At 35.9% G+C, this 27,327-nt stretch overlaps 1 protein-coding gene across 11 annotated transcripts in view; it reads left to right on the forward strand.

The window, feature by feature from the left end:
* HFM1 (helicase for meiosis 1) overlaps window positions 1-20,624 on the forward strand; it is a 53,615-nt gene extending 32,991 nt beyond the window's left edge. For 2 of the 11 annotated variants that reach the window (XM_085511341.1, XM_085511340.1), the window contains 32 exons: window positions 504-636; window positions 2,191-2,342; window positions 2,716-2,793; window positions 2,931-3,089; window positions 3,503-3,703; window positions 3,783-3,871; window positions 4,780-4,823; window positions 4,915-5,016; window positions 5,878-6,023; window positions 6,498-6,592; window positions 7,332-7,465; window positions 8,370-8,417; window positions 8,806-8,886; window positions 9,460-9,551; window positions 9,935-10,041; window positions 10,122-10,190; window positions 10,395-10,492; window positions 10,580-10,711; window positions 11,163-11,248; window positions 12,021-12,104; window positions 12,776-12,933; window positions 13,603-13,706; window positions 14,948-15,100; window positions 15,445-15,540; window positions 15,840-15,958; window positions 16,776-16,858; window positions 16,996-17,114; window positions 18,103-18,201; window positions 18,666-18,726; window positions 19,005-19,110; window positions 19,359-19,516; window positions 19,730-20,624. In XM_085511341.1, coding sequence (XP_085367467.1) covers window positions 504-636; window positions 2,191-2,342; window positions 2,716-2,793; window positions 2,931-3,089; window positions 3,503-3,703; window positions 3,783-3,871; window positions 4,780-4,823; window positions 4,915-5,016; window positions 5,878-6,023; window positions 6,498-6,592; window positions 7,332-7,465; window positions 8,370-8,417; window positions 8,806-8,886; window positions 9,460-9,551; window positions 9,935-10,041; window positions 10,122-10,190; window positions 10,395-10,492; window positions 10,580-10,711; window positions 11,163-11,248; window positions 12,021-12,104; window positions 12,776-12,933; window positions 13,603-13,706; window positions 14,948-15,100; window positions 15,445-15,540; window positions 15,840-15,958; window positions 16,776-16,858; window positions 16,996-17,114; window positions 18,103-18,201; window positions 18,666-18,726; window positions 19,005-19,110; window positions 19,359-19,516; window positions 19,730-19,796 — 3,453 coding nt within the window. In that variant the 3' untranslated portion in view covers window positions 19,797-20,624. Of the gene's footprint in view, window positions 1-503; window positions 637-2,190; window positions 2,343-2,715; window positions 2,794-2,930; window positions 3,090-3,502; window positions 3,704-3,782; window positions 3,872-4,779; window positions 4,824-4,914; window positions 5,017-5,836; window positions 6,024-6,497; window positions 6,593-7,331; window positions 7,466-8,369; window positions 8,418-8,805; window positions 8,887-9,459; window positions 9,552-9,934; window positions 10,042-10,121; window positions 10,191-10,394; window positions 10,498-10,579; window positions 10,712-11,162; window positions 11,249-12,020; window positions 12,105-12,775; window positions 12,934-13,602; window positions 13,707-14,947; window positions 15,101-15,444; window positions 15,541-15,839; window positions 15,959-16,775; window positions 16,859-16,995; window positions 17,115-18,102; window positions 18,202-18,665; window positions 18,727-19,004; window positions 19,111-19,358; window positions 19,517-19,729 lie in introns of those variants that run through there. The other 9 variants (XM_085511342.1, XM_085511343.1, XR_014932757.1 and 6 more) reach the window with 9 other exon arrangements.
* The last annotated feature ends 6,703 nt before the right edge of the window (window positions 20,625-27,327 follow it).

Consider the following 27,327-nt stretch of genomic DNA (forward strand, 5'->3'; position numbering starts at 1 on the left):
GAAAATTTTTAGTGAAGAATGTCTATTTGGAAAAGTGCTTTTTTACCCATCCTTTATTCTTATCAGATATGCTTGGTTAAAAGCAAACAAACAGCTTGAGTTTGTGAGGTATTGTGAAGAGGGGAAATCAGTCCTACCAGTCTTTAAAAGCATTTAACAATTTTATCCAACTCTCTGGGAAATACCGGTGTCATTCATCACACCTTCTAAGCATGATTTTTAAGCTACTGGCTTTTTTGTGCTTGTCACAGAATGGCAGACTTGCATAATAACCTTAGAGAAGCAATATTTTTCTGGTTTGCATTTCAGATGTATTGCAAATATATTCTTTATTTTGCTCTCATTTAAGCTTTGCACCTCATACAAAATTCACTATGGAACTATGTATATCAGTGTAATGTTTGTGTGTGTGTGTGTGTCCTTTTCACCTAGACAGTTCTTTTGGAATGTGTGAATAAGTACAATAGCTTTGTTATATTTACTACTGTGCCATTCTTTTCCAGCTTCTTTATACAGATAGAAATTTTGTGATTTGTGCTCCAACTGGCTCTGGAAAAACTGTAATGTTCGAACTAGCTATTACCAGATTACTTATGGAAGTCCCAATGCCTTGGTTAAATATTAAAGTTGTTTATAGTAAGTATTATGCAGCTCTAAGCATTTTGATGACAGCAGTAGAAAATTTCATTCTGTGAGTGTGGAGATATAGATTGGGTGCTGTAATAATACTGTATTCATATGAGTAACAGTACTGTATAGTGACCACCATAGCTTAATACAGATAAAAATCTTGTAAAGACTTTGTCCTCTAATAAGGCAAAGTGTATGTGAAAAGGAGAGAATGGAGCAAATGAAACTAAACCAAACTCTTAATGGCAGGGCCAGAATTTAAGCCATATCTTTTGTGTGCCTGTGTATTGCTCTAAGAGAATATATTTTTTCTACATTTGCTTGTCTGAGAAGGTTTCATACTGACTCTTGCTTTCTGTCTATTCCTTCTGTTGCTCAAAGGCAACATGGTCTTCATGAATTTTAACTGATCTATGTGGAAACTAAAGAATGTTTGAAGGTAGTCACATTTGGAAACTTTTCTCCTTTTGGTGAACTCAATGCGTATCATGTAAAGTGGATGGGATTGGTCAGTTTTGTCCCAGTGTTCATATAGGGATATATTTGTCAGCATTGGTATTAACCATTGGTCTTTGTGTTTTCAGAAGTTTCTGCCCTATTTGTGATTATTTTTAATTTCAGTGATTTCAAATTCTTGAGATGCTGGTGTTGACACAGAGTGTACTGTGTATTGTAAACTGCTCTTTTTATAAAAAGGCATAGGTCGTAGTTTCTCTGTGAGCAGGACAAAGTAGAGAACTTCGCTGTCCTCTAAGGATTTTGATTGCTTTGGTAGAATTGATACAAACCATCTGATTGAAATTTTCACTAAGGAATTGCTGGTAGAATCAGATCTGAGCTTTCCAGGTTTAGCGATGAAGAATGAGACATATCAGTTTTGTGAACATAGAAACAGGGATATTAATTGAAGTATGTACAGAGTTCTGCAGTACTTAGCTTGTCAGTGGCCCAGTGTATGTGAATTAGCTCTTGGTAGTTGTGTAAACTAGTATGTATACAAGCTGCTGGGAAACAACTTTAAGAATTGGTAGCTGAATTTTAGGGAGCCATGTTAGCTGGTATGACACTTAAATATACACATGATTTAGATAGACTTTGGTTTCTTGCAGTATTCTGTTTGTGAGTGGTTTCTCAGATATAACTCCCCTTTCTCTCTGAATATGATGTGCTCACATCATTCTAAATAGGAATAAAGTTGGTGTTTGTATGATCTCTCATTAGAAAAGATATTTCCTGTGGTTTCTTCTGTCCGTGAGAAAGCATTTGATAACTGAGTGATTCTTTCCATGCGGGACTGAGGAAAAAACCAGGATTAAGAGAGGGCATAAATAACCTTAATTAAAGGAATCTCCTTCCAATTGCTGATAGGGAAAAACTGTGACCTAAAGCTCAAAATTGATTATCATACTCCTTGTGCAAAGATCATTTGTTAATGTTATGGATCTGAGAACAAACCTGAAATTTGGAGAATTCATGAAGACATCTGAATGTAGAAATTGTATTAATATTGTGGAAGGGCTGGTGTTCATGATATAACTGATCATTTCATGTTATTTTTAGTGGCTCCAATAAAAGCTCTGTGCAGTCAGCGTTTTGATGATTGGAAAGAAAAATTTGGACCCATAGGACTCAGCTGCAAGGAACTGACAGGAGATACAGTGGTGGATGATTTGTTTGAAATACATCATGCTCATATTATTATCACTACACCTGTAGGTTTCAGTCCAAGTTCTTACAGAAACATAGAATAAGCAGATATTAGTAGACTACCAATTGTATGCTGCCAGGTCCGCTTTTACTTTATTTTAATAATGAATAGCAATTTTCAGAACAGCATTATGATCTTTATAGTTCTCTGTAAACTGCTGTTGCATGCTTTTGCTTCGTATAATCAGCATTCATACTCATGTAATCGTATAATAGTGTGTCAGTTGAAACCTACATGATAGGTTAGGTTGAAGTTAGCTTGTCTTTATTTAACAGATTTTATTTAAAGATGTGTTAAAGGTTAGATATGCCTACGTGTACTCTATTTCAGGCATGCATTGGTCTTTTAAACATCTTCCTCCTCTTTTTATCTCCTAGGAGAAATGGGATAGCATGACTAGAAGGTGGAAAGACAACTCTATAGTTCAGCTTGTGCGACTGTTTCTCATAGATGAGGCAAGAAAATTAATGACTTTATATGCTCGTTTTCTTCTTGAAGATGAAAGGAAAACTCTTAGAAAATACAGCATTTAACGCATGTCTAGAATATAACTGGAAAACTATTTTGCAAATGTTTTTAAAATTCCTACTAGGTGCATGTTGTAAAGGATGAAAGCCGTGGCGCAACATTGGAAGTTGTAGTCAGTCGGATGAAGACTGTTCAGTCTTCTCTTTGGCGTCTTTCAGAGAATCGTGATGTCCCTCCTTTGAGATTTGTAGCAGTTTCAGCAACAATTCCAAATGCTGAAGATGTAAGAGTTGCATTTTAACAGAATTTTAATTAATATAAAATAGAGTACAAAATAAAGATTGATGGATAACAGAATTGTCATTTTGAAGGTGGCAGCTAATAGCAACCATGTGGTTGATGTTATCATAAGAAATTGTGTTCAGCCATAGAGAACTATCAGCCAGAAGTGGCTATGCTTTTGTTTGATATATATGGGATTTTTTATATTTGATACGAGTCTAAATAGACTTGAGATTACAGTCCAAATTATATTGGTCTAGTAAAACTTCACTTATGATTTTAATGGTGAAAGCACTGTGCAATGTAGTAGTAGGTTGTGTGATAAAGAGAAAATTAATTATGGTGTAATGCAGGTAGAGCAGAGCATGATTTAAAAACAGAAAATGATTTTTACGTTCTTTTTCTTTTTGAAAGATTGCAGAGTGGCTTTCAGATGGGAAGGTGCCTGCTGTATGTCTGAAAGTAGATGAGGATCAACGCCCAGTGAAGCTACGCAAAATTGTTCTTGGTTTTCCTTGCAGTGACAGTCAGACAGAATTCAAATTTGACTTAACTCTGAACTACAAAATAGCTAGTGTTATACAAGCATATTCTGATCAAAAACCAGCGCTTGTGGTACGAGTTTTTTTAGTTACATTTAAAATTGTTTCTTACTCACAAGTGTCGATTTAAAAAATAATTTTCTTAATTACAGTTCTGTGCCACAAGAAAAGGAGTGCAGCAAGCTGCTTCTATTCTTTCAAAAGATGCCAAATTTCTACTGAGTATAGAGCAGAAGCAAAGGTATTTTTTTGTTTAAGTTTTTGATCCGTGTTTGTGTGTTCTAGTAAACTTACAACATTTGCAAAGATGTTCACCTAATACATCTTCTAGCAAAAGTGTCTGCAACAAAATCATCACAACTGACATTTCTGTTGCTAAACTGGCACGCTTTTGGGGATATTTTGTTTGTTTCTCAGTTTTTCAAAGTACCATTCACAAACATTAAGTTGTTTCTAAAAACTTGTTTTTGCAGCATAAAAACGTTAATCTCCATGGGCCTGTGAGACCTTGAATTATGAAGATTATGTGTACAAGTAGTTGAATTGGATGGGATCTTACTAGTGCATTAAGTTAAGCTCATGAGAAGTCTGTGCATTATCAAATTCCTTTAATAAATGTATATTAATCATCAACTTCACAACTTCAGAAGCTGCTTCCTGATTTTTGGAATCCAACTGTTGACTTCTCCATGTTATGTAAACAATACATCTCTTCTGCTATCCTTGTTTCTCACATTTCTGCCAATACTATCTATATTTGATTCCACTTTCTGTGTCTGAGTCAGAGAACTATGTTGCATGTTATGACTTGGAAAGATAATTGGGCTGGAAAGGGTGCAGCAGCTGTCCCAGGGAGTCATTTTGTTTGCTTTGGGAAAGGTAGAGGTTGAAAGTATGAAAAGAATGAATGGTTAAGAAGTTATTTTAAGACAATATCCATTTGATAGTCTAACATGTAGTTATAAGCTAAGAGCATATTTAAAAAATGCAAATATAGTAGTACTATGAGAAACTATGTAAGAAAATGTACTTGCCAAGGAATACTTCTTATAATCTTTAAACTGTGTATCTAGATTTATGTGTAGCTCTGACTTTGCATGCTAACATTAATGAATCTGTTTTGTGATTTATTTATTCTTTGTTGTGCAGGTTACAGAAGTCTGCAAATTCACTGAAAGATTCCAAGCTCAGAGGTAAGTATAACCTACTACTTCTCTACCTTGTGAAAGAATGTTTTCTTGAGTAAACTCAATCAGGTAATGGATGTAATTATTTCATTATCAGAGCTTTTAATGTATGGTGTGGCTTATCATCATGCGGGCATGGAGGTTTCTGACAGAAAAATAATTGAAGGAGCTTTTACTGCAGGAGATGTACCTGTACTTTGTAAGTAAACTTAAATTTGAAAGTTAAAATGTTCTTAAGATATCCTGAAAAGATGTGAGTTTGGAATTGGTAACATTTTATGATTCTAGTGTTTCTGCTTAACCTTAGGAATTTCTTAGTAGAATGCAGGTCGAGATGCTTTTGTATTCCATGTATACTTTGGCTCTTTGAGTATAATAATTTCCATTATTACTAGCATCCAGAGAACTTCTTTTCTGCATACACAGAGGTCATCCTCCTTGATATGTTGGTACAGGGCTAGCTCATATTCTTGTTCAGCTGAGCAATCCTGTTGAGATGGAGTTCTCTGCTATCATGTCCTTTCTCAGCTTTCATGTGATGTTTTCTTGGTTTGTGCTTTGTAGCCATAGGTTCCCTAAACAGGGTGTTTGCTATGAAATATTCCATCTACTGTTATGTAAAATGAAAAGGCATCTGTTTGAGATGTGATGGTCTTGTTCAGGCCTCCTCTTTTCATATCCAGGAGTTCAGAACTTGACTGAGTTGCTTATATACAACTGTAAACAGCCATTAAAAGATTGCAGAGTTGTTTAATTTGTCTGAAAGCATGAGCAGGACAGGGTTTTGACATTCTTCTTTAACTACTGTGAAGGGGAAGAAATCTTTAGTCTTGAAATAGAAGAGTATCAATCTAGTCACACTGTGGATGTATGTATACATGGACTGCATATCCAATTGCATTAATCTAATTCTTTCTAGTACATAAAAGTCCCAAATTTCACTGACTCCACTAGAAAATAAGAGCTCTTCATGATGAAAATTAGGTACTTATGTGTTTAATGTCCGTGTGATGTTTCAGTGGTGCTCATCCTGATATCGATATACTTTGATCTGGTCTAGTTACTACTAGCACCTTAGCAATGGGAGTCAATCTGCCTGCACATCTGGTGGTTATAAAATCCACAATGCACTATGTTGGAGGAGTGTTTGAAGAGTACAGTGAAACCGATATTCTGCAAATGATTGGGAGAGCAGGAAGGCCTCAAGTAAGTTAATGCTGTGTTACAGCAATTCTGTCTAAAGGCACATAAGTAGAAACTATATGTGGCAAAGAAACAGCAATTCCAAAACTTTCACTGCAATGTTTGCTTTTTTTTTTTTAGAATTTTGTTATTAATTGTTCATGGGAAATAAATGTTTGATTTGGTATTATCTGTTAAAAAACATTGTTTCACCTTGCTATAGTAGAAGATCTAAATATTGCATTTGGATTGTGCGTGGTATAAGAATTGGAGAACAAGTAGGAAGTGGCACACAGTCTACAGATTGCGTGATAAAAATATCTGAAACAATAATGGCATCCAGCGCAATGTACTTCTCATCACTTCAGAATGAGAAAACATTAGGTTAGAAGAAGGCTTATAGAGGAGCAGTTTGGAAGCACTGCCTTCACAATATCCCGATTCATTTTTCAGGTTGTTTTTTAGTTTGTTTGTTTATTTATGTATTTATTTTTGCAGTTTGACACAACGGCTACAGCAGTAATTATGACTCGTTCGAGTACGAGGGAGAAGTATATACAGATGTTAAATGGTGCAGATGTAATAGAGAGCAGGTAATTAATTTTTCATAAGATTAAATAGGTGGCAGCAACATTCATATTTGCTACAGAACGTATTTTCTCTTGAATTCTTATTCTGCTTAGAAGAAATTTAAAGACTCAAATTAAAGAAACCCAATCCAAGCTAGTCAGAAGTAACAACCTCTGTTTTATTAGATAAAAACATATTTTAGGTCATCTTAAAAAAGTTAGCCCTGGACTTGTGCTGGAGAACTTAAGAAGCCCAAATAATATATATTAGGAAGATGAACAGCAAGAGTGTAAGCCAGATCATGTATCTGAATTTTTAGACAATAGAGCTTAGAAAACAGCAGGTTACAGAGTCCATTTGAGATGAATGGAATATGAGAAGAGACACGTGAGTTATATGAGACTGTATAACTCTAAAACACAACATTTTAGTCACTGTTGTTTGGGATTTTTTAAGGTTTAATTTTTCAGGTATGTTCCAAATATCAGCACTGTGATTTAACTTTAAAAATGTTGCTTTTTTTTCACTAAGTAATTATGAAAGTTCATAGTTCCCAAGATTAGTATTTTTGTTTCACTGGATATTAAGCCACAGTGGATTACATTGCTGATTGTTTCCTTTTTTTTTTAAACTGTTATTTCCTATTAATTTCACAGATTAAAATGAACAGTTGACAATGAGCAAAAAAAGTTGTCTTTTTTTTTCATATTACTAATGGATAAATACACTTACAGAGGTTTTTTATTTCTTTGGTTTTGACAGCTTGCACAGACATCTTGTGGAGCATTTAAATGCAGAAATAGCATTACGTACTGTCACAGATGTCACTGTAGCTTTGGAATGGATACGATCAACGTTCTTGTACATTAGAGCTTTAAAAAATCCAACTCATTACGGTTTGTTTGTTTGCTGTTCTAAATTTTGACACTGGCATGTGTAAAATCAGTATTATTTGTTCCTTTATTCTGGTATGGACCGTTGTTTCATGAGGGGTTGAAAACAAGTTGAGTAACGTGGCCCACAACGCTTCATGAAAAAGTAATTTTATTTGCACTAAATAGAAGGAATTTCAGTGTGATAGAACATTAAAAGCTATGAAGAAGCCATTTTCAGCTTCATAGTGATCTATTGTTTTCATCCTAATACGCTCAGCCATATATGCATACATTATCTAGTCATAATGTGCTTTTCAGCACTGAATAGGTAGTCTGTTGCTATGGAAAAGACTGTCTAGAATTTCATAGTTTTGCTAAAACAATGTCTTAATATGCTGGTTTCTTCAATTTGTCTTGTCTAGAGCAGCACCTTAATTGCCAGCCAAGACCGTATCCTTGTTATTGACACTTGTACTACATCCATTTATAAAGTAGTTGTGCACTGGCTGAAAACAATGAATGAAAAAAAAAAAAAATGGAATAGACCATAGTACGTGTACCACACGAGCAAGTATTACATTACAGGGAACTTCCTGTATTCTACAGTAGGAAGATTCTGAATGTGAATTTGGCGCTCTGATGATGTTTACAAATGGTTCTACAACTAATAGTACTCTGTTGTGTATCACAGGGGAGCATGCAGAGCATTAATCCCTTTGTATCTGTTCTAACAAACACTTGTTGGAACTCAGATACTTGCACTGTTTGAGACTCTTGATTTGTTCCTGAAATAATAAAACATTTAGCAATTCTTCATTTTTGCCATCTGGCTCCTAAAAATTAGGAAATTGTTTTTGATTGGTTATGATATTAAGGAGGAAGTGCATCATTGTATTCCATTTTTATTAATTGTTGTTTCTTGAAGGTTTTTCATCTGGATTGGATAAAAATGGAATTGAAGCAAAATTACAGGGTAAGTAGCTTATTAGCTTTCTCAGTAAAATGTTATGTTTTAGGCCGCGTTCTTCCATGTTTATGCTGTTTATGTAACTTCACTATTTCAGTAGATCCAGTCAACAACTATACTTCATCTTTCTATATATGTTCTCAGAAATAAGACTACATGTTGAGCTCTCAAATTTTGATTGCTTATCATTCTTTCTAATTTTCCTTTAATTTATATTTCTTGTTTCCCTTTATTAATTATATACTTTTAAAAGTCAACTTGAAATAGAACTTTATTTGAATTCACTGGCATTACTTTGACATATGTTCATTGTGATTGGATGATGTTGTTCTTTGTACATAGGTAAGTTTTTTTTTCTGTATGTGCTAAAAATACTTTTTCAAATTGTGGACAGAACTCTGTTTGAAGAACTTGAATGATTTATCATCTTTCAATTTGATCAAGATGGATAAAGAAAATAATTTCAAACCAACAGGTAACACTTTTCTAAAAAAAAAAAAAAAATTACATTTCAGAAGAGATGTTGAGAACTACAGAAGTTCACAGCTATTCCTGTGTACCTTTGATATGAGTACACAGATGTTTTAGAGGATAGAATCTGAAAGATTCTCTGCCTAGAATTGTGATTTGTTTTTCCAGCAAATCATGGAAGTTCATTCTCTTAATCCCTGAACACAACTTCTCTTTTAATGTCACTGAAAATATTGTTGCAGGCTAATGGGATATAACAAAATCCAATGAAGGAGAGGCTTTCTAAGTATCAGTTCTTCTCTACAATCCTCTTGTCAGAGTGGTTGGCTTCTCAGCAACTGCAGTTCACAGCCTGATATATTAGCGTGAATTAATCTTCACTGGAGAAAACTAAATGGTTTATCTTTTTCTGCCTCTGACGGGGTCAGTAATATCCATCAGGCAGCATATTGAGTCAGTGGCATTAAATATTATAGAGCTTTCTAGTAAGAAAATTAATTCATTTTTGTGACTTAAATGCATACACTGAAAAATATCTTGGCATTTAAATTTTTGAAGGTATGTTCTTCTTTTACAGAGACCGGAAGATTAATGGCATGGTATTATATTGCATTTGATACAGTAAAGCAGTTTTTCAGAATTAAGGGAACCGAAACTTTAAAGGAATTGGTAATTGAATGAAAATTTACAGATATTCAGTTGATTTTAAACAGAAACAAATGATAAAATGATGTGTAAAAATACTGTATTGTGTTATTTAGTTAGCTATATTTTACTGCAAATACTAGCTGCTTGAAGAGTTACTTTTATATTTAAAGAAATGGCATTGTCTAAGTCATTTTCAACTGTCAGTTAGCAAGTTATTATTGCAACAATTCTGTTACAAAAGACTTTTCCCAAACAGATTTTGTGGTAGAACAGATTGGCCATGAATAAATGGAATGTCTGTTCCCATACGGCTTTTTTTACTTTGAAGAAAGTAAAGTTTAATAAATATGAAAAATGAATAACCTTTATAGATGAAAGATAAGAAAATAGTTAAACTGTTTCAGGTTACAATGATCTCCAACTGCGCAGAATTTCTAGATGTCAAGTTGAGAACAAATGAGAAGAAAATACTGAATACTTTGAATAAAGACAAGGAAAAAATAACTATCAGGTATATAAATAAATATATATATGTATACATTGAAAAAGGGAAGTGTGGCTTTAGCAACAAAAGCTGTGAATAGTGAACAGTAAGTATATTTTCACATTTAGGTTTCCAATGGAGGGGAGGATTAAAACAAGAGAAATGAAAGTAAACTGGTAAGTGTTGCAATGTGGTTAAATTTTAATGAAAGTTTTCATTTTATCTGTTGAAATCCCTGCTACACTGTGTCATTTCATAATGGACCAGATCTTTTATTTTAAATTGCAGATTTTCTTGTGTTTTCCAGCAGAAATTTCTATGTTGTTGTATGTAGCTTAGAGTAGAGCCTATGCACCAAGACATAAATATTTCTTTTCCAGTCTGATTCAGGCTCACCTAGGATGCATTCCTGTTCAAGACTTTACTTTGACACAAGATACTGGCAAAATATTTAGAAATGGCATAAGAGTTACCAGATGTATGGTAAAATTTCATCCTTTTCTATAAATATAACAACTAAAAATACATATTGGTTGATTAATACAAGTAAATTTTATTTTTACAGGGTTATCTGACTTTCTGGCATCAAGTAAAGACAACTTTACTGCATTATTAAACTCTCTGATTTTAGCTAAGTGTTTCAGGTGCAAACTTTGGGAAAATTCCCTTCATGTGTCTAAACAATTGGAAAAAATTGGTATGTACCTGTCAGAAATGATGTAAGGTGGGGGGTGAAACAGACTTGAAACTCAATTTCTGTAGTGACTGTTTACGTAATTGTCTCCCAATTTTGTTCGCACTTGTAGAACCTGAAATCTGTACTAGAAAATGTATATAAAGTGTTGTTTACTCTTGAAGAAAGTGATCTAAGATGATTCTTATGCTTGAGAATTTATATAAAACTTGTCATTATAGTAATATTGAATGTCTTTCTATTTGCTTTCCCTGCATTTCTTTTTCCTTTACTAATGATAAGTGAAATTACTACTCTTTAGTTGGAAAAAAATTGTTTATTTGCTGGGCAAAAAGCTTTGAACAAGCATACTGTAAAATGATTTCTGCTTTGTTTTTACTTACTGTAATACGGCCAGAATAAACAGAGATTAGTAATTGTCATTTAACAACATAAAAGCTTAAAATTTTCACAGGTGTGTCATTGTCAAATGCTATGGTAAATGCTGGACTGACATCATTTAAAAAAATAGAAGACACAAACGCAAGGGAACTTGAATTGGTAATTCATTATTTTGTTTAATATGACTGACTCTGGATTTGGCTAGTTTTGTAAAGTGGCTGCTTAAATATGTAGAATTTCATTATTAACGTGATTTGAAACAAAAGGCAACATGCAATCCCCTTCTAATAATGTTTGTAAATATGTATCTCCTTCTGTTTTTATGTAATTCTTAATTTATGGTGATGATGAAAATCCTGAATTTCCATTCTTGATATTTTAATTAAAGGTAGTCATAGAATAAAATGCCACTTGAATCATCTATAAAACACTCCTAATTCAGGCAAGTTAGATTTTACACTAGAACAAGTTCTTATGGTCTTGACTTCTTTTGTGAGGAAACTGCTTTTCCTGTGTTCTGAAACAGATTTCTAAATGAAATTGATCTTATTCAGGTTTTTCTGTTCTGGCTTTAAGAATTTTTCTTTTCTGCCTTTTTAACAAGTTTTCCTTTCATTTCTGTTTTGTTATCACTAAAGGTAGGGTAGCATAGAAGCGTCAATACATAAAGCCTGCCTAGTTCTTCCAGGTTGTAGGCTAGTTCATTGGCTGATACTAAACAGAAGAGAGAGCACTGTGGAAAAAATGTTGGAATTTTCATTTCTTTTGGCTGTGCTACTATTCTGGATATCACTGACAGTAGCTAACTCGGAGTGATAAGGGCTTTTGTTTGTGGTGTAATTAGTCTGGTGACTTTGATCCTTTGAATTTACTTTTGGGCCAGCATCGCTGATCAGTTGAATTTATCAGAAATGAAACAAAATTTTTGCAGATTTTGAACAGACATCCTCCTTTTGGAAACCAGATAAAAGAATCTGTTTTATACCTCCCAAAATATGAGCTTAACATTGAACAGGTATGACTTTTCTATTTATTTTATTGTTTTTTACTGATATTATTAAATGAAATCACAAATATTGCTGTTAAGAAATTCCAACCCTCTCTGTTAGAACACTGTACAATACCATGACCTCCTTTCACCTTAGCAAGTGCAGTGAAAATCAAACTCTGAAGGATGGATTTTGAATGAATATTCCCTCTAGTACATTAACCTTGTTCCTACTCCCTTCCACTGTTAACAGCTTTTTGTATTAGAGTTGCAAACCAATATATTCTCATATTCCAGCTTTATATGTAAATATTTTAAATTAAATATAGTGCAAATATTTAAATGTTTTTTTTTCAAAACACCCCACCTGAGAGACAGGAAACCAACTGTATAATAAAATGTATTGAACAAGTGTTAACTAACGTTAATTTTCTGTCACATTTAGCAATATGTAGAAAGAGAATGTAATTATATTAACCTAGCTGGTACCATTTCAATAGGAAGGTGTAATCTGATGTTCTAATACTGTGTTCTCTGAGATTCTTGGGAGTGTCTAAGTGCAGTACATAGAAATTGCACTGCAAATTCCTCAAATTGAACTTTTGTGGTTGTATTAACATTAGCAATTTATGGAAGGATATATGTTTTACTTTGCATATTTTAGCAGTTATGCCATCTTCTATATCATCTTTTCCTAGCTTCCAAAATACAGTGATACAATGGCTGAAATTTTAGTAACCACCACATTAACAAACTTTGAGCAGCTACAGACGAAGAGAACAGCTTCAGACTTTCACTATGTTACACTGATTGTAGGAGATGCAGACAATCAAGTAATTTTTATTCAGAAAATAATGTATGTATAATCAGTTTTTTTCTTACATGTTCCAATTTTGTTGCCATTTAATCCTTTACTGTCTTACAGTTTTTGCAAACCTTTCTAATTATACCAAACATTACAAAATTAGTCTTTGTCCTGTAGTTACTCAGTCGTCTCCTAAAATGTTACATGGCTCAATACAAAGGAAAAAGATAGAAAAACGTGCTTGTGTGCATTTCACCACAGAGGGTATGTGTAAGTATCTGGACAATAGCAATGTCCTACTATATATATATTCACATACAATTATATATGTATATTCTCAACTTGGTACTTAGGAGTATTAGCAATCTTTCTTTAATAATATCATTGTCAGAACTGTTTTTATGTCAGAAATGAAATTCAATTCTCCAGTTTGATAAATTATGTTTCGAGCAAATGGAAAAAAGGAAAGGAGTCATTTCTAACTGCATGACCTACACAGGAGTACTGGCCAAGGTCTGACACTTCTAGCAGAATTGAAACTGATCTGCAGGATCCTGGGTTAAAAACACAGATGATGTTATTGGAAGCTTATTGTTAGGCCACTTAGCAAGCAAAGTTCAAGAACAGAGAAAGACTCCTTTACTTAATTACTGATACAGTCTTGCATGCAGTCTTGTTTTCATTGTCCATATCTCATAAAGATTTACTGATGCATTGCAGGGATTCTGTGCTGCTGAAAAGTGGAAATTGGATGAAGAAAATCGAAGTGAAAAGAGCTCTTAAATCAGATGACATTAGTATAAATTTAATTAGTTCTGATTATGGTGAGTTAATCAATATACTTGTAATATTAAACCAACTGCATAAGATTTAAAGTACGTTATTAAAACTCTTTACATCAGGCCAAAATATAATAAAATCAACTGGAGAACAAAGTATTCTTTTTATAGTGTTGAGTATTACCTATCTGCCCCAATTACAAATCTGTTTATTTAGTAGAATATTAATGTTCTCAAACAAAACTGTTCTTAAGAGAGAGAATTTTGCTCAGTTAATGCAAATTAAAGGTAATTTGAGAAAGAAAATTTTAAGTTGAATTAAGCTATCAGCTTTATAGGTTACTTGCACTGGGAAGAACCGTATTTGCAAATGGTGGGGATTTGCGTTCTTTGAATTTTGCATGTACGTGTATTAGATGCAGATCCATCTCTTCTTCGGTAGCATGAAACTTCTACAGTGAAAAATGTTGTTTCTTAATGCGTGAAGATTTCAACATTAGTTCCCTGAGTTTGAGTTTCCATGAAGCTGAAGCTACAGGATTAGATAAAGAAGAACAGTAATGACCATTCAAATGCATAATTTGAACTACATTAAAAATGAAGTGGCTGAAATAAATTCTTCATGCTGCTCCAGTAGTAACAAAAAAAAAAAAAAAGATTTTTCTGTGCCAGATTAACTGAAATATATTTGTTTCTTCCAGGAAGGTGTTAAATGTGAGGATGATTACAATAATTGAGCCTAGAATAATCTGTACTCCAGTGTTTAAACCTGTGGCTGGGGCAGGAAGGAACTTGGTTTTGTTAAAACTGAAAACAATTTGCATTTAAATCAAAAAGTACTGTTAACGTTTTCATTTTACTTCTTTGTCAGTACAAAGCTGCTGTCCTATAAATTGGACTATATACAGTTCTACAATGAAAATATATCAGCAGTGCAAAGTCAGAGATAAGCCTACTTCTACAGCAATACAGGAAAACATTTATTAATGGAAATAACGTACTCTGTGTAGTGTAGCTATATTACTCATATAATGGTGATGGCATTAATTTCTGAAAACGTGTGGGTTGTTTTGTTTTGTTTTTTGTTTTTTGTTTTTTGTTTTTTACATTAACTACAATAAATCCATTCATATAATAAGCTTGCTTTTATGTTCCATATTCCTAACAAATGTCCGTGGTCTTTGTTAAAGATTCATGTTTTCTTAAACTCTTCAGACAAGTGGAAATAATCAGTAGTTCAAGAAACAGTTCATAGCAATTTGAAATACTTTTTCTTTTTTTCAAAGTCGGCCTTGATATACAGCAAACATACACAGCCTTTTACTTAACACCAAGAACAGCGGGAAGTAAAGTAGTTAAAAATAAACTGAAAGCCGAGTCTTCTCTTGATACATCTTGTGGCACAGCACAAAGTCTGCCAGCAGCAAAAGTGGATTCAGGTAAACAGGGAGATCACAGTATCTGACTAATTCCAAAGTCAACAGAAAGCTGAATTTTCTGTTACATCTTTGTTTATGCATATTCTTTCTTTCTATACTATAGCAAATAGTATATTTGCTATCTCATGTTGCAGTTTGATTTTGGGAATAGTGGTAGAGCCTCTGTTTTTTCATAGTGTTTGTTAATTTACTTCCAGTTATAGTGTTAAAGCAGTTCAATGTTTTGTTGAAGGCAACAAAAGTCTAGTGACCCAGACTATTTTATCCCATCCTACTGCATGAGGAGCTCTCTCAACAATGCATACAGAATAATAAATGAGCACTTCTGTATTCTGTCCATCTAGGAAGCAGGTCTAGAGAAGAAAATACCTATAAGAAATACAGTAACAGAGAATGTAACCATCGCTGTAAAAATAAGGATGTGTGTGGACATGACTGCTGTGAGTTTCATTAAGTACTTTATTTCCGTTACTTTTAGATGAGTATAGTTTACTTTTTTTTGCTAAACAAACAAAAAAACCCACACATTTTGTTAGTATAACTTTTATAGAGATTACAATGGTTATTAATGTTTTTCAGATCATCTAGCATATGAATTAAGAGGAATGTCTAGCTTGACCTCTCATATAAATAGTAGTATGTTAAATCTTTAGTGTTTCTTAATAGATGATACCAAAATCAATAACTGTGATTTATCCCTTTTAAACTAATTGAAGGTTCTTTTAATACCCTTTCTCAGGTAAAACTGGAGTACTTCCAAAGTCTGAGATGAGTGGAGATTCAAAGTTTAGTTTGTACCTGGCTGATTTAAGGAGCAGGAACTCTACCTCGTCTGTACCCCCAGTAAAGCGGTTAAAGGTTTGTTTGAATACAGTCAATATTTGAATAGAATTTTTAAATCTGTTTTGTGTTTGTATGTATTTTCTTTCAAAAGTAAATACAAACTTGCAAGATTGTCTGTGTGTAATGCAAAAAGAAGTAGAAAGGTTCTAAACATCAAGGAATTTTTGACAGGTTCCACTGGTGTTTGGAATACTTCCTGTAATACAGTTCTCTATATGCACTCTGTTTTTATTTTAAAGGCATCTGATAGACTGTGGTGAGTGAAATACAGAGGCATTATTGGATTGTGTGCTGTAATTTAGTTTGGTGAAGTGTGATGTGAACAAAAGCAAATACTGGTATCTATCAAAGTAATGCTACTAGGAGATCTGCTGAGAATTTGCTCTGTTAGGTAATATTACTGTGTTCCTCGTATCTGTTCTAGTTTCTGTGGAAATAAATAGGAGGCTTTACTTTTGCCATGACCTACGTATCTTTGAACATGATGCCAAACTAATCTTTTGTGCCTTTGAGACACTGTAGTCTTAATTCTTCCTCACAGTTTTGTTTGCTTGTTTGTAAAAGAGAAGAATGATATGGCCTGCAGCTAATATAGACAGAGTTAGTGTCTGTTAGTTAATCTGACTTTGCCCAGCATTTTGGATAACTATAATAGAAGCATGTAATTCGAACTTTTTAAAGAAAAGCCAAGAGATAACTAAGTACCAGAAAGATATAATGTGGAATCTTTAAAAATATGCTGGCTTCATAGAATATTAATAGTATAATTCAGATTCTTAAAAAACATTTTTCAGTCTTTGTCTCATTGATTAAAATAACCTGCTTTCTTTAGATGCAGATGTTAAATCAGGCTCAAAGTGTGGATCTCAAACAATTTGTTTTTGCACCCAAATCTTCGATGCCAGCACCATCAAGGTACTAATGAATATAGATTAATGTCTTTAGGTAGTATGTTTAATTTTAACTAGTGCCTGTTTTCTGGGTACAGTTCTTCCTTGTTGCAGCTTTCTTCAACAGTTTCACTGATGTGTCAGTGTTGTTTTTTTAAATAGGTGGCAACAATCTGGCAACAAAGAGTCATTTTCATCATCTTCAGTGCACCAGGTAGATAGTTTCAATAACTTAGGGAGATCTCAGAAACAATTCCAGTCCTGGGACTATGGAAAGAGTGGTAAGTTGTGACTATTGTCTGAAATTATAACATTTGCTGTTTTGTGTTGAATAAACCTTGTGTGTAAACTGAAACTTGCTGAAATCACAACAGATGACCATACTCAGACATATAAGAAACACTGTTGAGATAAACTGATATACATGTTTTTTAGCTCATGCTAGTGTTGGCAACTGTACTATATCATTTCGTTTTTACTGAATATCTTCAGAGTGGAATATTTATTTAAATTAATACTTCAGATTTGCCTGTGTACTCATCCACCTGCTATAAATATATCTTTAACCTTAGTCTTAAGATGGAAGATGTGCTATATCATCTGTAGCTGTATGAGCCAGTTAGTGTGTGATATGACTGTGCTGTAAGAATAAATTCACAGAAAGACAGATGATATTCTGGTATTGCTATAGCTGTGTAATCTTGAGGCAAATAATACAGCATCCAGGGAAAATACTGCTGACTAACAACCACCTCCATTGAGTAGTACCAGAAAACATAATCTTAGCCTTATAAACTGGGCCAGCTATGCTTCAAGAAATGCACCAGAAATAGTTCTAATGAGATAAGGCACCAAATTATGTGATTGATGTAGGTTCAACTATGTCTCTAGTATGGTGTCGTCCATATAAATAAACACAGGAAATTGAGACTGTTAAATAGTAGTAACCTATAGTTAGGTTTTTTAAACTGTGTATGTGTCTGTAGTACTGCACCATGCTGACTTTGCATGCCCAAAATTACAGTAGAAGTGCCTTCCAGGTGCCTTCTACTGTCTCTTGAACAGTATTTTTTTATTTCAGCCTGTCCTGTTTCCCCTGCATTGAAAGGGATATCCAGGTCAGGCTTCTTTTACTACATTAGGACCATGGCAACAAAGCAAAGCACTTTCTGTGTGAGAAAGGCTGAGAGACAATGGCATAAAAAAAATCTTAAAGAATCTTCCATGCATTACTTGACTAATATAGGTAAAAGCTGATCTCTTTTTCAGATGCCTTGTGTGTGAATGCTGAGCTGAGAGATGACGTTTGGGATGATCTTGATGATGAAGTATTAGTAGATGCTAGCAATTTTTTCAGTAGAGAATTAGGTAAGATTATTTTGGCAAATTCTGTGTACAAATTATTGTACAGGTTTATGGTGATTAAACATATCCACCCTCTTCTACTTTTCCCCCCGAGTGGTGCAGGAGAATGGGAGCTGCAGTCAGTCCATAATGCTTCATCATCTCTGCTGCTCCACAGTAATCACTCTGTGCTTCTCCATGTGAGTCCCCTCCCATAGGATGCCTTCTTTCCCAAATCAATCTTCTGTTCACATACTTCAAGAAGCACAGAGCTCCAGTATGGGTCCCTATGAGTGGCAGCTCCCCCAGGTCTCCTGCTCCACCACAGGCTCTTCTGCAAAGGCCTGGGGACTATTCCCGCTGGGGCACATGGATATTTATTATTTATGTTACGTAAAACATTTGCAGTGTTTTTTGGTTGTTTGGGGGCTGGTTTAAATCTTTGATTCTTAAATGGAATGTGAAAATAAACTGCTTTCATGTTTCAGATGAGTGTGAAACCCTTCACAACTATTCAACAAGTGAAGCCACAAGTGACATTTCAGAAGAGTAAGCATTATATAATTTACTGCAATTTTACTCATTTTTAAATTATATATATTTTACATTATTTATGTTCACATTTCAATGTTCACATGCATAACTGCATATGTACAAGATTGTTTACAGAGCACACTGAGTGAAATTTTAGCTTTAAAAAGATAGGAATTGTTGACTAATTTGAAATGACTTTTTATTTAAGTGTGGAGGAAAAATCCTGAACTGAAAAGTAAATCATTTTGCACTTCTGTAAAAATAACTTAATTTTCTCAACTTGGCATTTTCAGTTCTTGCCTATTACAAGGCAGTGCCAGTATGCAGAACCCAGTTCTCTCTGTGTTTGATAGCTCATCAAAAGTGGAATTATCTGTACAGAGCGGACATACAAATACGGTGAGTAAAAATGTTTCTATAACAGGATTTCCTGTAATTAGTCTTTCATATGAAAATGTATTTATTGTACCTGACATGTGAATCAATTTGAACATACAGACTTTCTGAACCTATCTGTGTTGTCCAGACTCAGAACAGGCATGTATTCTGTGCCAAGCATGATGTCAATGTCACAAAAAGTTAGGGCTACAAGAACCCATCCTGCAGGGTTGTTTGTTTTTTTTAACATGTTAATGTTTGCCTTGCAGTTCACTTCTCAAGAAAGCAAGCATTCAAATCTTTCACAAGAGCTGGAAAAAGTACAACGTCCTTCAATTTCAAAAATAATCCCGGCCTCTTCTAAATTCACTGGGAAAGAGAATTTTTTTATTTTCATGAAGGAACAGGAAGAAGGAACAGAACCCAGGTAATAAGAAGTTGTACGCATTTCTCTGTTGTCTAAGTGTTAAGTGCTTATTTCTTCTTGGCAATTTGTTGATTTACTACAAAGGATGGATTTGCATGGTAGTACCACGGGTTTACTGTTCTCAGGAAGAAAATATTTTGAATAGTGTTTTTGAGTTCATAGGTTTTTATGTATTGTCCCTAATTTCATTTTACTTTGCTCAATATCCATTAGCTGTCTTCCTGATGATGAGACCAGTGATGTCACACCTTTACTCGGACTACTTGATGACATATTTTAAAACAGAATATATTGTAAGTGTTTAAAAAAAAAAAAATGTTGATGCTTATTTAATGGAATTTTGGGTACGTTCTCTTATTTTGAGAACTGCTTGCATTTCACTTGTTTTATATTTTTAAATTGAAAACATTCAAATAAAGGTAGCGCACAGTTACTGTAGTACTGTTATGTTTAGATCAGCAGTCCCAGTTAAGCAGATCCCAGTCACGTGTTATGACACATAAAAAGCAGTTTACCTCTGCCAAACTGTTTCTTATTTCCATAGCAGGAACTCTGGTGTTTCTCCACAAATGCTAGATATGAATTACTTGTGGACCAAGACCCTAGTCATGCCCCAAAAGATGTGCATAAACACAGGTAGTAAGAGCTCCCTAATTTTAGTCATTTAACTGGATAATCTAAAGGTCATAAACCTTGTTTACCTATGCGCCCCAGAAAGAGGCAGACAGTGTCAGAAGATGATTCAGGTTATAAGTGGGCTGAATTACTCTCCAGTGGAACTCATCAACTTATGTTATGATGAAAGTGACCACATACAGTTAGTGTGGAAAAGCTGCTGTGCTATAAATTCATAGTAAATTAAATATCGCTTTTCTTGCATAACTCAGGTGCTTAGGTTCTTTTACCCCCATTTTTCTATTTTGAGTAGTATTATTTCTGTACAGCAAAAGATGGCTGTGCTCCACTAATTTTGCTGCATGCAGCTTCCTTTCAGGTGCCTCGCTGATGATAAAATATACTAATTAAATTCAGTGTAAGAGTTTCATTCAACAGCTTCCACTGATTAAAATACTGACTTAAATAAATAAAAATATTGTTGAAGTACGAAGGGATGTTGTTGTTTTTTAATTTTACATAGTTGTAACATTAAATAACTTGAGTTTGAATCAGTTGAATTGTGTAAGTAGTTCTTTCAGAATGTCACTGGTTTTAGTCTGAGAATTATTCTATAAAATGTATATTATAAAAATACAGTTTCTCACAGTGGAGCCATGAAAGAAAATTCAATGTGACAAGACGTCAGATTTTACTGTCTTCCTTGTCTGATTCCCTGTAACAAAATACATGCTCATACCTGCTTTTAATTTAACTTCATCTTCCTTATATGTTTCCTTATCCTATCAAATGTATTGGTTTCAAAATATAAAGTAAGGTCAGCTGTGTCTGTGTCTTAAGAAAATGCAATATGCACTCAAAAGACACAATCAGAACTTACTAGCAGAATAGTATATATGGTGTTTAAACATGTTGCCAGACATGTTTCTGTATAAGTTAAGTTTATAGCATGTGGATTACTATAAATGTGCAATCAATTGTATGCACCTTGTCTCATGTTAATTTAAATTACATGGAATTCATTCATGTGTTTGAGCACTTCAGTGAGTTAAACTGTACAGTAATTGTTATAATGGAAGTTGTGGCAAGTAGGAATCTTACTATTTTGGACTGGTTTTTACTTAGATATCGCTTCACAGAATAGCTAAGTGAGATATAAAAGCTGGTGCTCTTAAAGGCAATTAACAATAATGAATTTGAACAGTAATCACCGAATTGAACCAATATGCATCTGAAAATAATTCAAGTCATTCATTTTGTAGGGCACAAATGATGCCCCTAAGACACCATCGTGCCAGAATCAGTGGTCTCTCATCTAAATGAAAGGGTGTCATGCTTTACCTCTTGGCCCATTCTGCTTTGTATGTAGAAGCAAAAGTAGTAGATCCATTATTGTACCGCTGCAGTCTTTAAAAGATATCCATGAAATGAGATTCACAGATGCCCTTTTTCCCCCCACTTTTCTGTTTAGCAAGAAATAGAGAAGGAAGTGTTACTCAGAGCAAAATTCACTTTCTGTAGAGCACTAAAATTTCATTGAAGGTTTATATAAGAATATACTGTTGCGCGTACTTTGTACTGTCAGTTTGCAGTGATGAAATTCAGCTTGGGCTGAAAGAGTCATTGGCTTTATTGGCTGCCACTGCACAGCTGAGAGTAAGGTCTTCTGTTTAGTCATGTTGCCATTATTTGTTCCTCAAACTTCTAGTGAGTTAAAATTGTATCCCTGTAAGCCCCCTCTTCTCTGCCAGTGACAATTCCTGGCCTCTGTGTGCTCTTGGCAGATTGTTTGAATGAAGTAGGCTTGGGCTGCACCTTGTGAGGAATAGGAGGAGGCAGGAACTATTTGTCTCCTCTGTTCTATGAGTTCTTTGGTCACTGTTCTGCTTTGCTGTGGTTGTGAAGTGGCTGGGAAAGCTGTGCTAGTATTAACCTGCAGTCCTGCACTTAATACAAAGTCCTCATACAGGTTGTTTATTATATCAGTTAGGGAGAGCTGCTTTCCAATTCACTCCAGTATGCTAACTGCTACAGTGAAAGCCACTGGAGCTAGTATGTAACGGTTACACAGTCTTTCCTTTTAGTTCATGCTACGTAGCAATTTTTATATTCTAGATAGCTGAGCATAGGGGAAAATGCAAAACATTTTGTTTTGGAGGCTGGTAGGGTATTTTGTTTGTATAAATGTAACAGTGTTTCTTTCATAACTGTGAAACTTCCCATTAAGGGATGCATATAACTTTCAAAATAAAAAGATGCTTGAAACTGTAAATGGCTCTGATACATTTGCTGCTCCCCCCCTCCATTTGGAGGCAAAACTTATTTATGTGGCTTTATTAAGTGCAAATAATTCCCATGGCTTCAGCAGAGAAGAAACAGCTGTAGAATATTGTCTGATTTGCATATAAATGACATGATTTCAGCTCAGAAAAGATATTGAAATATATATATTTCTACAGTGAAAACCTGGTAGTCACACATTAAGGTCAGCTTGTGTGACTTTTCTTAAGCTGCTGCTTGTTGCTATCTGATCACACTTCCAGCTAGATTTAGGCACCATCAATTGTATCCAAAATGAAACTGTGAATTTCTGCTTTAGAGCTAATTAACCAATCATTTTTAGAAATGGGTTCCAAAATATTTATCTTGGCTGCTTAAGCACTTATAAACGCTCAGAATATTTTATCAGTGCAAGTGGGTAACTTCAGTTTCTTCATTTTTTTTCTTCAGTACTGTGAATTTGTGATGCAAGGGATCTGGTATTGTTTAAATAGGACAGAAAGAGTCCTGCTAACTTGCCCAAATCATTTCTATAAATGCAATGGAATTTTCATGGAATGTTCATTTATTGACAGGCTCCTACTGTTTCTTAGATATATCTTAAAATGAAAGATCGATGTTGGGGAACCAGGAAATAAAGAGTTTGGAAGAGAAGGAAATGACTCCCAAAGGCTTCCAAACCTTGTTTTTCAAATTCTTACTTAGCAAAGGCCTCACTATGTTGAGTGCCATTGGCAGAAGCTGGAGGTTGTCTGCTCCAATGGATTGACTAGCCATAGTATATTGTCATTAGACTGAATACCTCTTGATGAACAGGTCTGATACCGTTCAGTAAAGAAGTGAAATTAGTGCTGTCTAGAAACTTGAATATTCAGATAACAACTTCCTTCTTAACAGTTTCCTTTACTTTATAAGCATTATCCGTTCATCTGAATGGAAGTGTGTCAGTAGAGTTTACTGCTAGGATTACCAAAGGTTTTTGGCTGGTTGTGATGAAGTATTTTAGCTTTCCTAGTCCAGACTTTTTAGGTTGCTGCGTGCAGAAACAAAATTATTTCATCCCATGGCACCATTCTCATGTCTTACAAGTTATGCCTGGAGGAGGTTTTTCTGCCCAGATGGAAATTTCTACTCCAATAGTCACTCAGCAGCTGGATCGTTTGTAACATTTTCAGTATCTCCGCCTCAATTAAAAAGGTTTTCGGCTCTGAGATCAGCTGGGTGGTTTCTAAACATTGTGCTGATGGGTGTAGAAGCAGCATTTGCCAAAACATCAACACATTATCAAAATAATTTGAATTCAAAGGGTGGCAGTAGAATTGATTAAGAAAGTGATTAATAGTAGTGGATGAGATCTGCTTGACTTGTGATACAGATGCATAGAGATGGATTTCAGAGACTGGAGATTTGCTTAAGTGAGGAAAATAACCTGTGATAGCAGGGAAAGAGGTACAAGTGTGTCTCTTTCCTCTTGGGTGTGACTGTTTTGGAGCCTAGATAAAGGCTTAGTTCTGGAACAGATTCACAGAAATGATAGTGCATACAGCAGGTGATGGCAATAAAACAGACAGTGTGTTTTGAAAGAAGGTAAAGTTGGTTGCTTGGAAGGATGGAAAATAGTTTCAGGTAAGTGTGTGATTCAATAGAAATTAGTCTCTGTCTGTAGAGTTTATAGCAGTCACTCAGAAATGCTCTTTTAGTTGAAGCAGTTAATAACATCTCTGCACTGTAGCTTAAGGGAAACAATTTTCAAAACTACTGTAGTGTGGGACCAATAAATTTCAGCACAAATAAGGCAGCATTGTATATAATTTATTTTAGATTCACATCTAGGGTATGTTCTGACACTCCACATGAAAGTCAAATTGTCCATGTAAAATGGTTTTCAGGTGATAAGTTGACCCCTGGGGTTTTACTAAAATAATAGATTCCGAATTCTGTCTGACTCTCCAGTCTATAAAAGCTATTTATCAGCTGTTTGAAGGATTTGATAAGAAGGAAACAGAAGAAAAATAAGCTTTTGTACGGTGATATTTTTCTCATTAATGGGGACAATGTTAGAATCACAAACTCCTTCTGGATTTGGTAGTAAATAGTCCACTGACATACATTTTGGGAGGCAGTTGTTGTGTGTGAGGAGTGTTGGTGTCTGACGCTCCCCAATCCGCATATTGAGCAAGGCATATTTCTAACGGATGCGTACATTTACTGTGCCACCATCTGGCCATCATTTTAGAACGCGTTCTATTATCACAGCCTCCCTCTGCGGAAGTTTTGCTGGAGAATGACCATCTTATGCTGCTCAGAGAAACACCAGAAGAACAACACAACCATTTTTTCCTGCTTGCGTTCTTCAGTGTTTAAGCATAGAGCAAAAAGGGGGAAAGAACGGTGAGCAAAAAGAAACAAGGCATTAAAGTCTATTCTCCACACTCCTATTGGACCTGCTGTAAACTTTATCATTACGGGATTTCATTTGAATTGAATTGTATTTTCTTGAGAATACTTGCAGGTTGTACCTCCAGCTTAAAAACAGCAAATTTACCCCATGGGAGGGGCCTGGTCAGGGACTGGAGTAACTCGTGCTCACTCAGGTGTGTATAAGCTCAAGAGGAGCGTACTCAAAAGCACAATGTCTGTCATCTTCTTAACGTGCTTTTCTGGAAGACCAAACCTGAGGATCAGAGGAGCTTATGAGCAACTCTGACTGCTGCTGTTGACTAAGATATATTATGTATTAATGCTTTTTAAAGTAGCTATATGTTCTTATTTGTCACTCTCAGGTTGATTTTTTTAAATGTATCCTCCACTTCCAAGGCTTCAGTTGTTAGCACTGAACTGTTTCACTGTGCATTGAGGTATTGTGGCCCCACCTTAATTGCAGGCCACACCTTTTGCTTGCTCCAAACCCTGTGAGAAACTCTTTCTTTCTCTGGGCTGGGATGATGCATAGGATCTGTATTGTTTCATATCCTTTGTGCCTTTTGTGAGTGCTACCCTGATACGGTGTCAGGTGCTGTTAGTGCATACGTCTTCACTGGAAAGCTTGTGTCTGCAGCCAGAGGTAAGGGCACCATCAGTCATGGAAGCATCCTGACGCAGGCCTGCAAGGAGAGTCCTGGGGCCCTGGATGAAGGCAAGCACACAGAGCAGCCTCCTGCAAGGTGTGAGCAGCCTCAGAGCAGCTTCAAGTGTGAAGAGGACACAGTCTGCTCCCCTGAAAGAGGCACACAAGGTAGGATGGACAGGGGAGATTCTCAGAGTGTTTTATGAGAAAAACAGGTGTCCTTCAGAGGCACAGCTTTAAGAACCACTTACTGCTTATGCGATGTACTGAGGCTTGTGGTGACATTTGCTTGGGGCATTCCTCAGTCCCACTATCAGCATTTTGCCTTTTATCTCCTATGCATGACTGCTGTGCGGGTGTGAGTCGGAAGGCAAAAGGAAGGCATGGTTTTTATTGCTAGACTTGGCTGTGCTGACCAGCCAGCTGTTCTGGAAGTCAGTATGACTGAAATGTGTTCATGGGGAAAGCGGAATGTGACCAGTACTGGAAGTACTCATGGAGGGTATAATTTCATGTTAAAGCTTGCTCTGTTGGTGCCCTGAGTCACACCAGCTGTCGTGACAATGCACTTCTGTGGGGTTGTCCTGTGAAAAGAATTAATGATGGTGAGCGAGTGTCCCCTGCTCCCTGGGAAGCACGTCTCCTACCTCTGAGCAGTGCTGTTATTACTGGGATAAATTGCAGGTGTGCAGAAAAACAAAGCTGACTGACAAATGATCTTCCAAGGTTATAATTCACCTATACTTAAATTGTAAAGTAAGTAGCCTTTGTTTCATGTATAGGATGTCAAGGACAGGTGAAATGCACTAAGAAAATAGAGATCCTACACCCTAAACGTAAATGGAGCTAACACCAGCAGTAGTAAGTGTCTTTTCCAGTGCATACTTTGGTTGTATCTTAGCAGTCCTGGTAGCCTCATGGAAGGCTGCAGGTAGGTGGGATTCACCATGCTTCCATCCCAGCTTTACACATGGCCTCGAGGCTGCGGGGCGTGTGTGTGCAGGAAAGGAGCTGAACAAAGAGTAGCGTTACATTTACATTTCCAGTGCAGTGCAGATGGAAATCATTTCGAGCACTGGCTGTCAGCAGCTGTGCCTGCCCTCAGCCTGCCACGGGACATTCAGGACATGCTTCTTTAAGATCATTGAGGAATACAAGCCCCAGGATGCACTGCACGCACTGCAGTGATTTCATACGGCTGGCACATAGGGCTCACACTGGACGTTTCCCTTTCCTGATTGCACTAACAGTCTCCGGGTTGAGGCGCACTGAGTACCGGCCTATCTCAGTTGGGAAAACTGAACGCAGAAAGCAGACAGCTTTGTTGTTTCTTTTAGTGTCTCTCCGCCCCCTCCCCGCATACAGGCGGTGCCGGGGCCCGCCACCCTCCTGCCGCCGTCACAGCTCCGGGCCCAGCCTGCAGGGCCCAGCCGCCATCTTCTTGCTGCCTTATGCAGTCCCTGCAGCAGCATTCGGCCCATGGCTGCCTGCCCCCTGCCAGCCCGGCATCCCTCGGTGCGTGCAAAGGCAGAGAAGGCCAAGTGCCTTGCATTTAATGCAGAAATAAGGGATTTGTAATTTGTTTTGTCTCTGGATTTATTGTGCCTTGACAAGGAGGCAGTGTGTCCAAAGCGGCTGTTGGGCTCTCCTCCCTTTCCTGCACTTGCAGGTTGCTGCTGGCAGCAGTGGAGCTGCAGGCCTTTGCTCTGGCCTTGCTGTGCCAGCCAGCAGGGCTGCAGGCACAGCACCCAGATCAGTACCAGCACATGGGCTGGGATCTGCCTTCACCTCCCCTCCAAGAGTTCATCAGGTGTTAGTTTCGAAAGGGAGGTTCCCCTCGTGTATTTGT

The sequence above is a fragment of the Coturnix japonica genome, chromosome 11 (assembly GCF_054131305.1).
Source record: "Coturnix japonica strain WE chromosome 11, WE-NBRP24, whole genome shotgun sequence".
Lineage (NCBI taxonomy): Eukaryota > Metazoa > Chordata > Aves > Galliformes > Phasianidae > Coturnix > Coturnix japonica.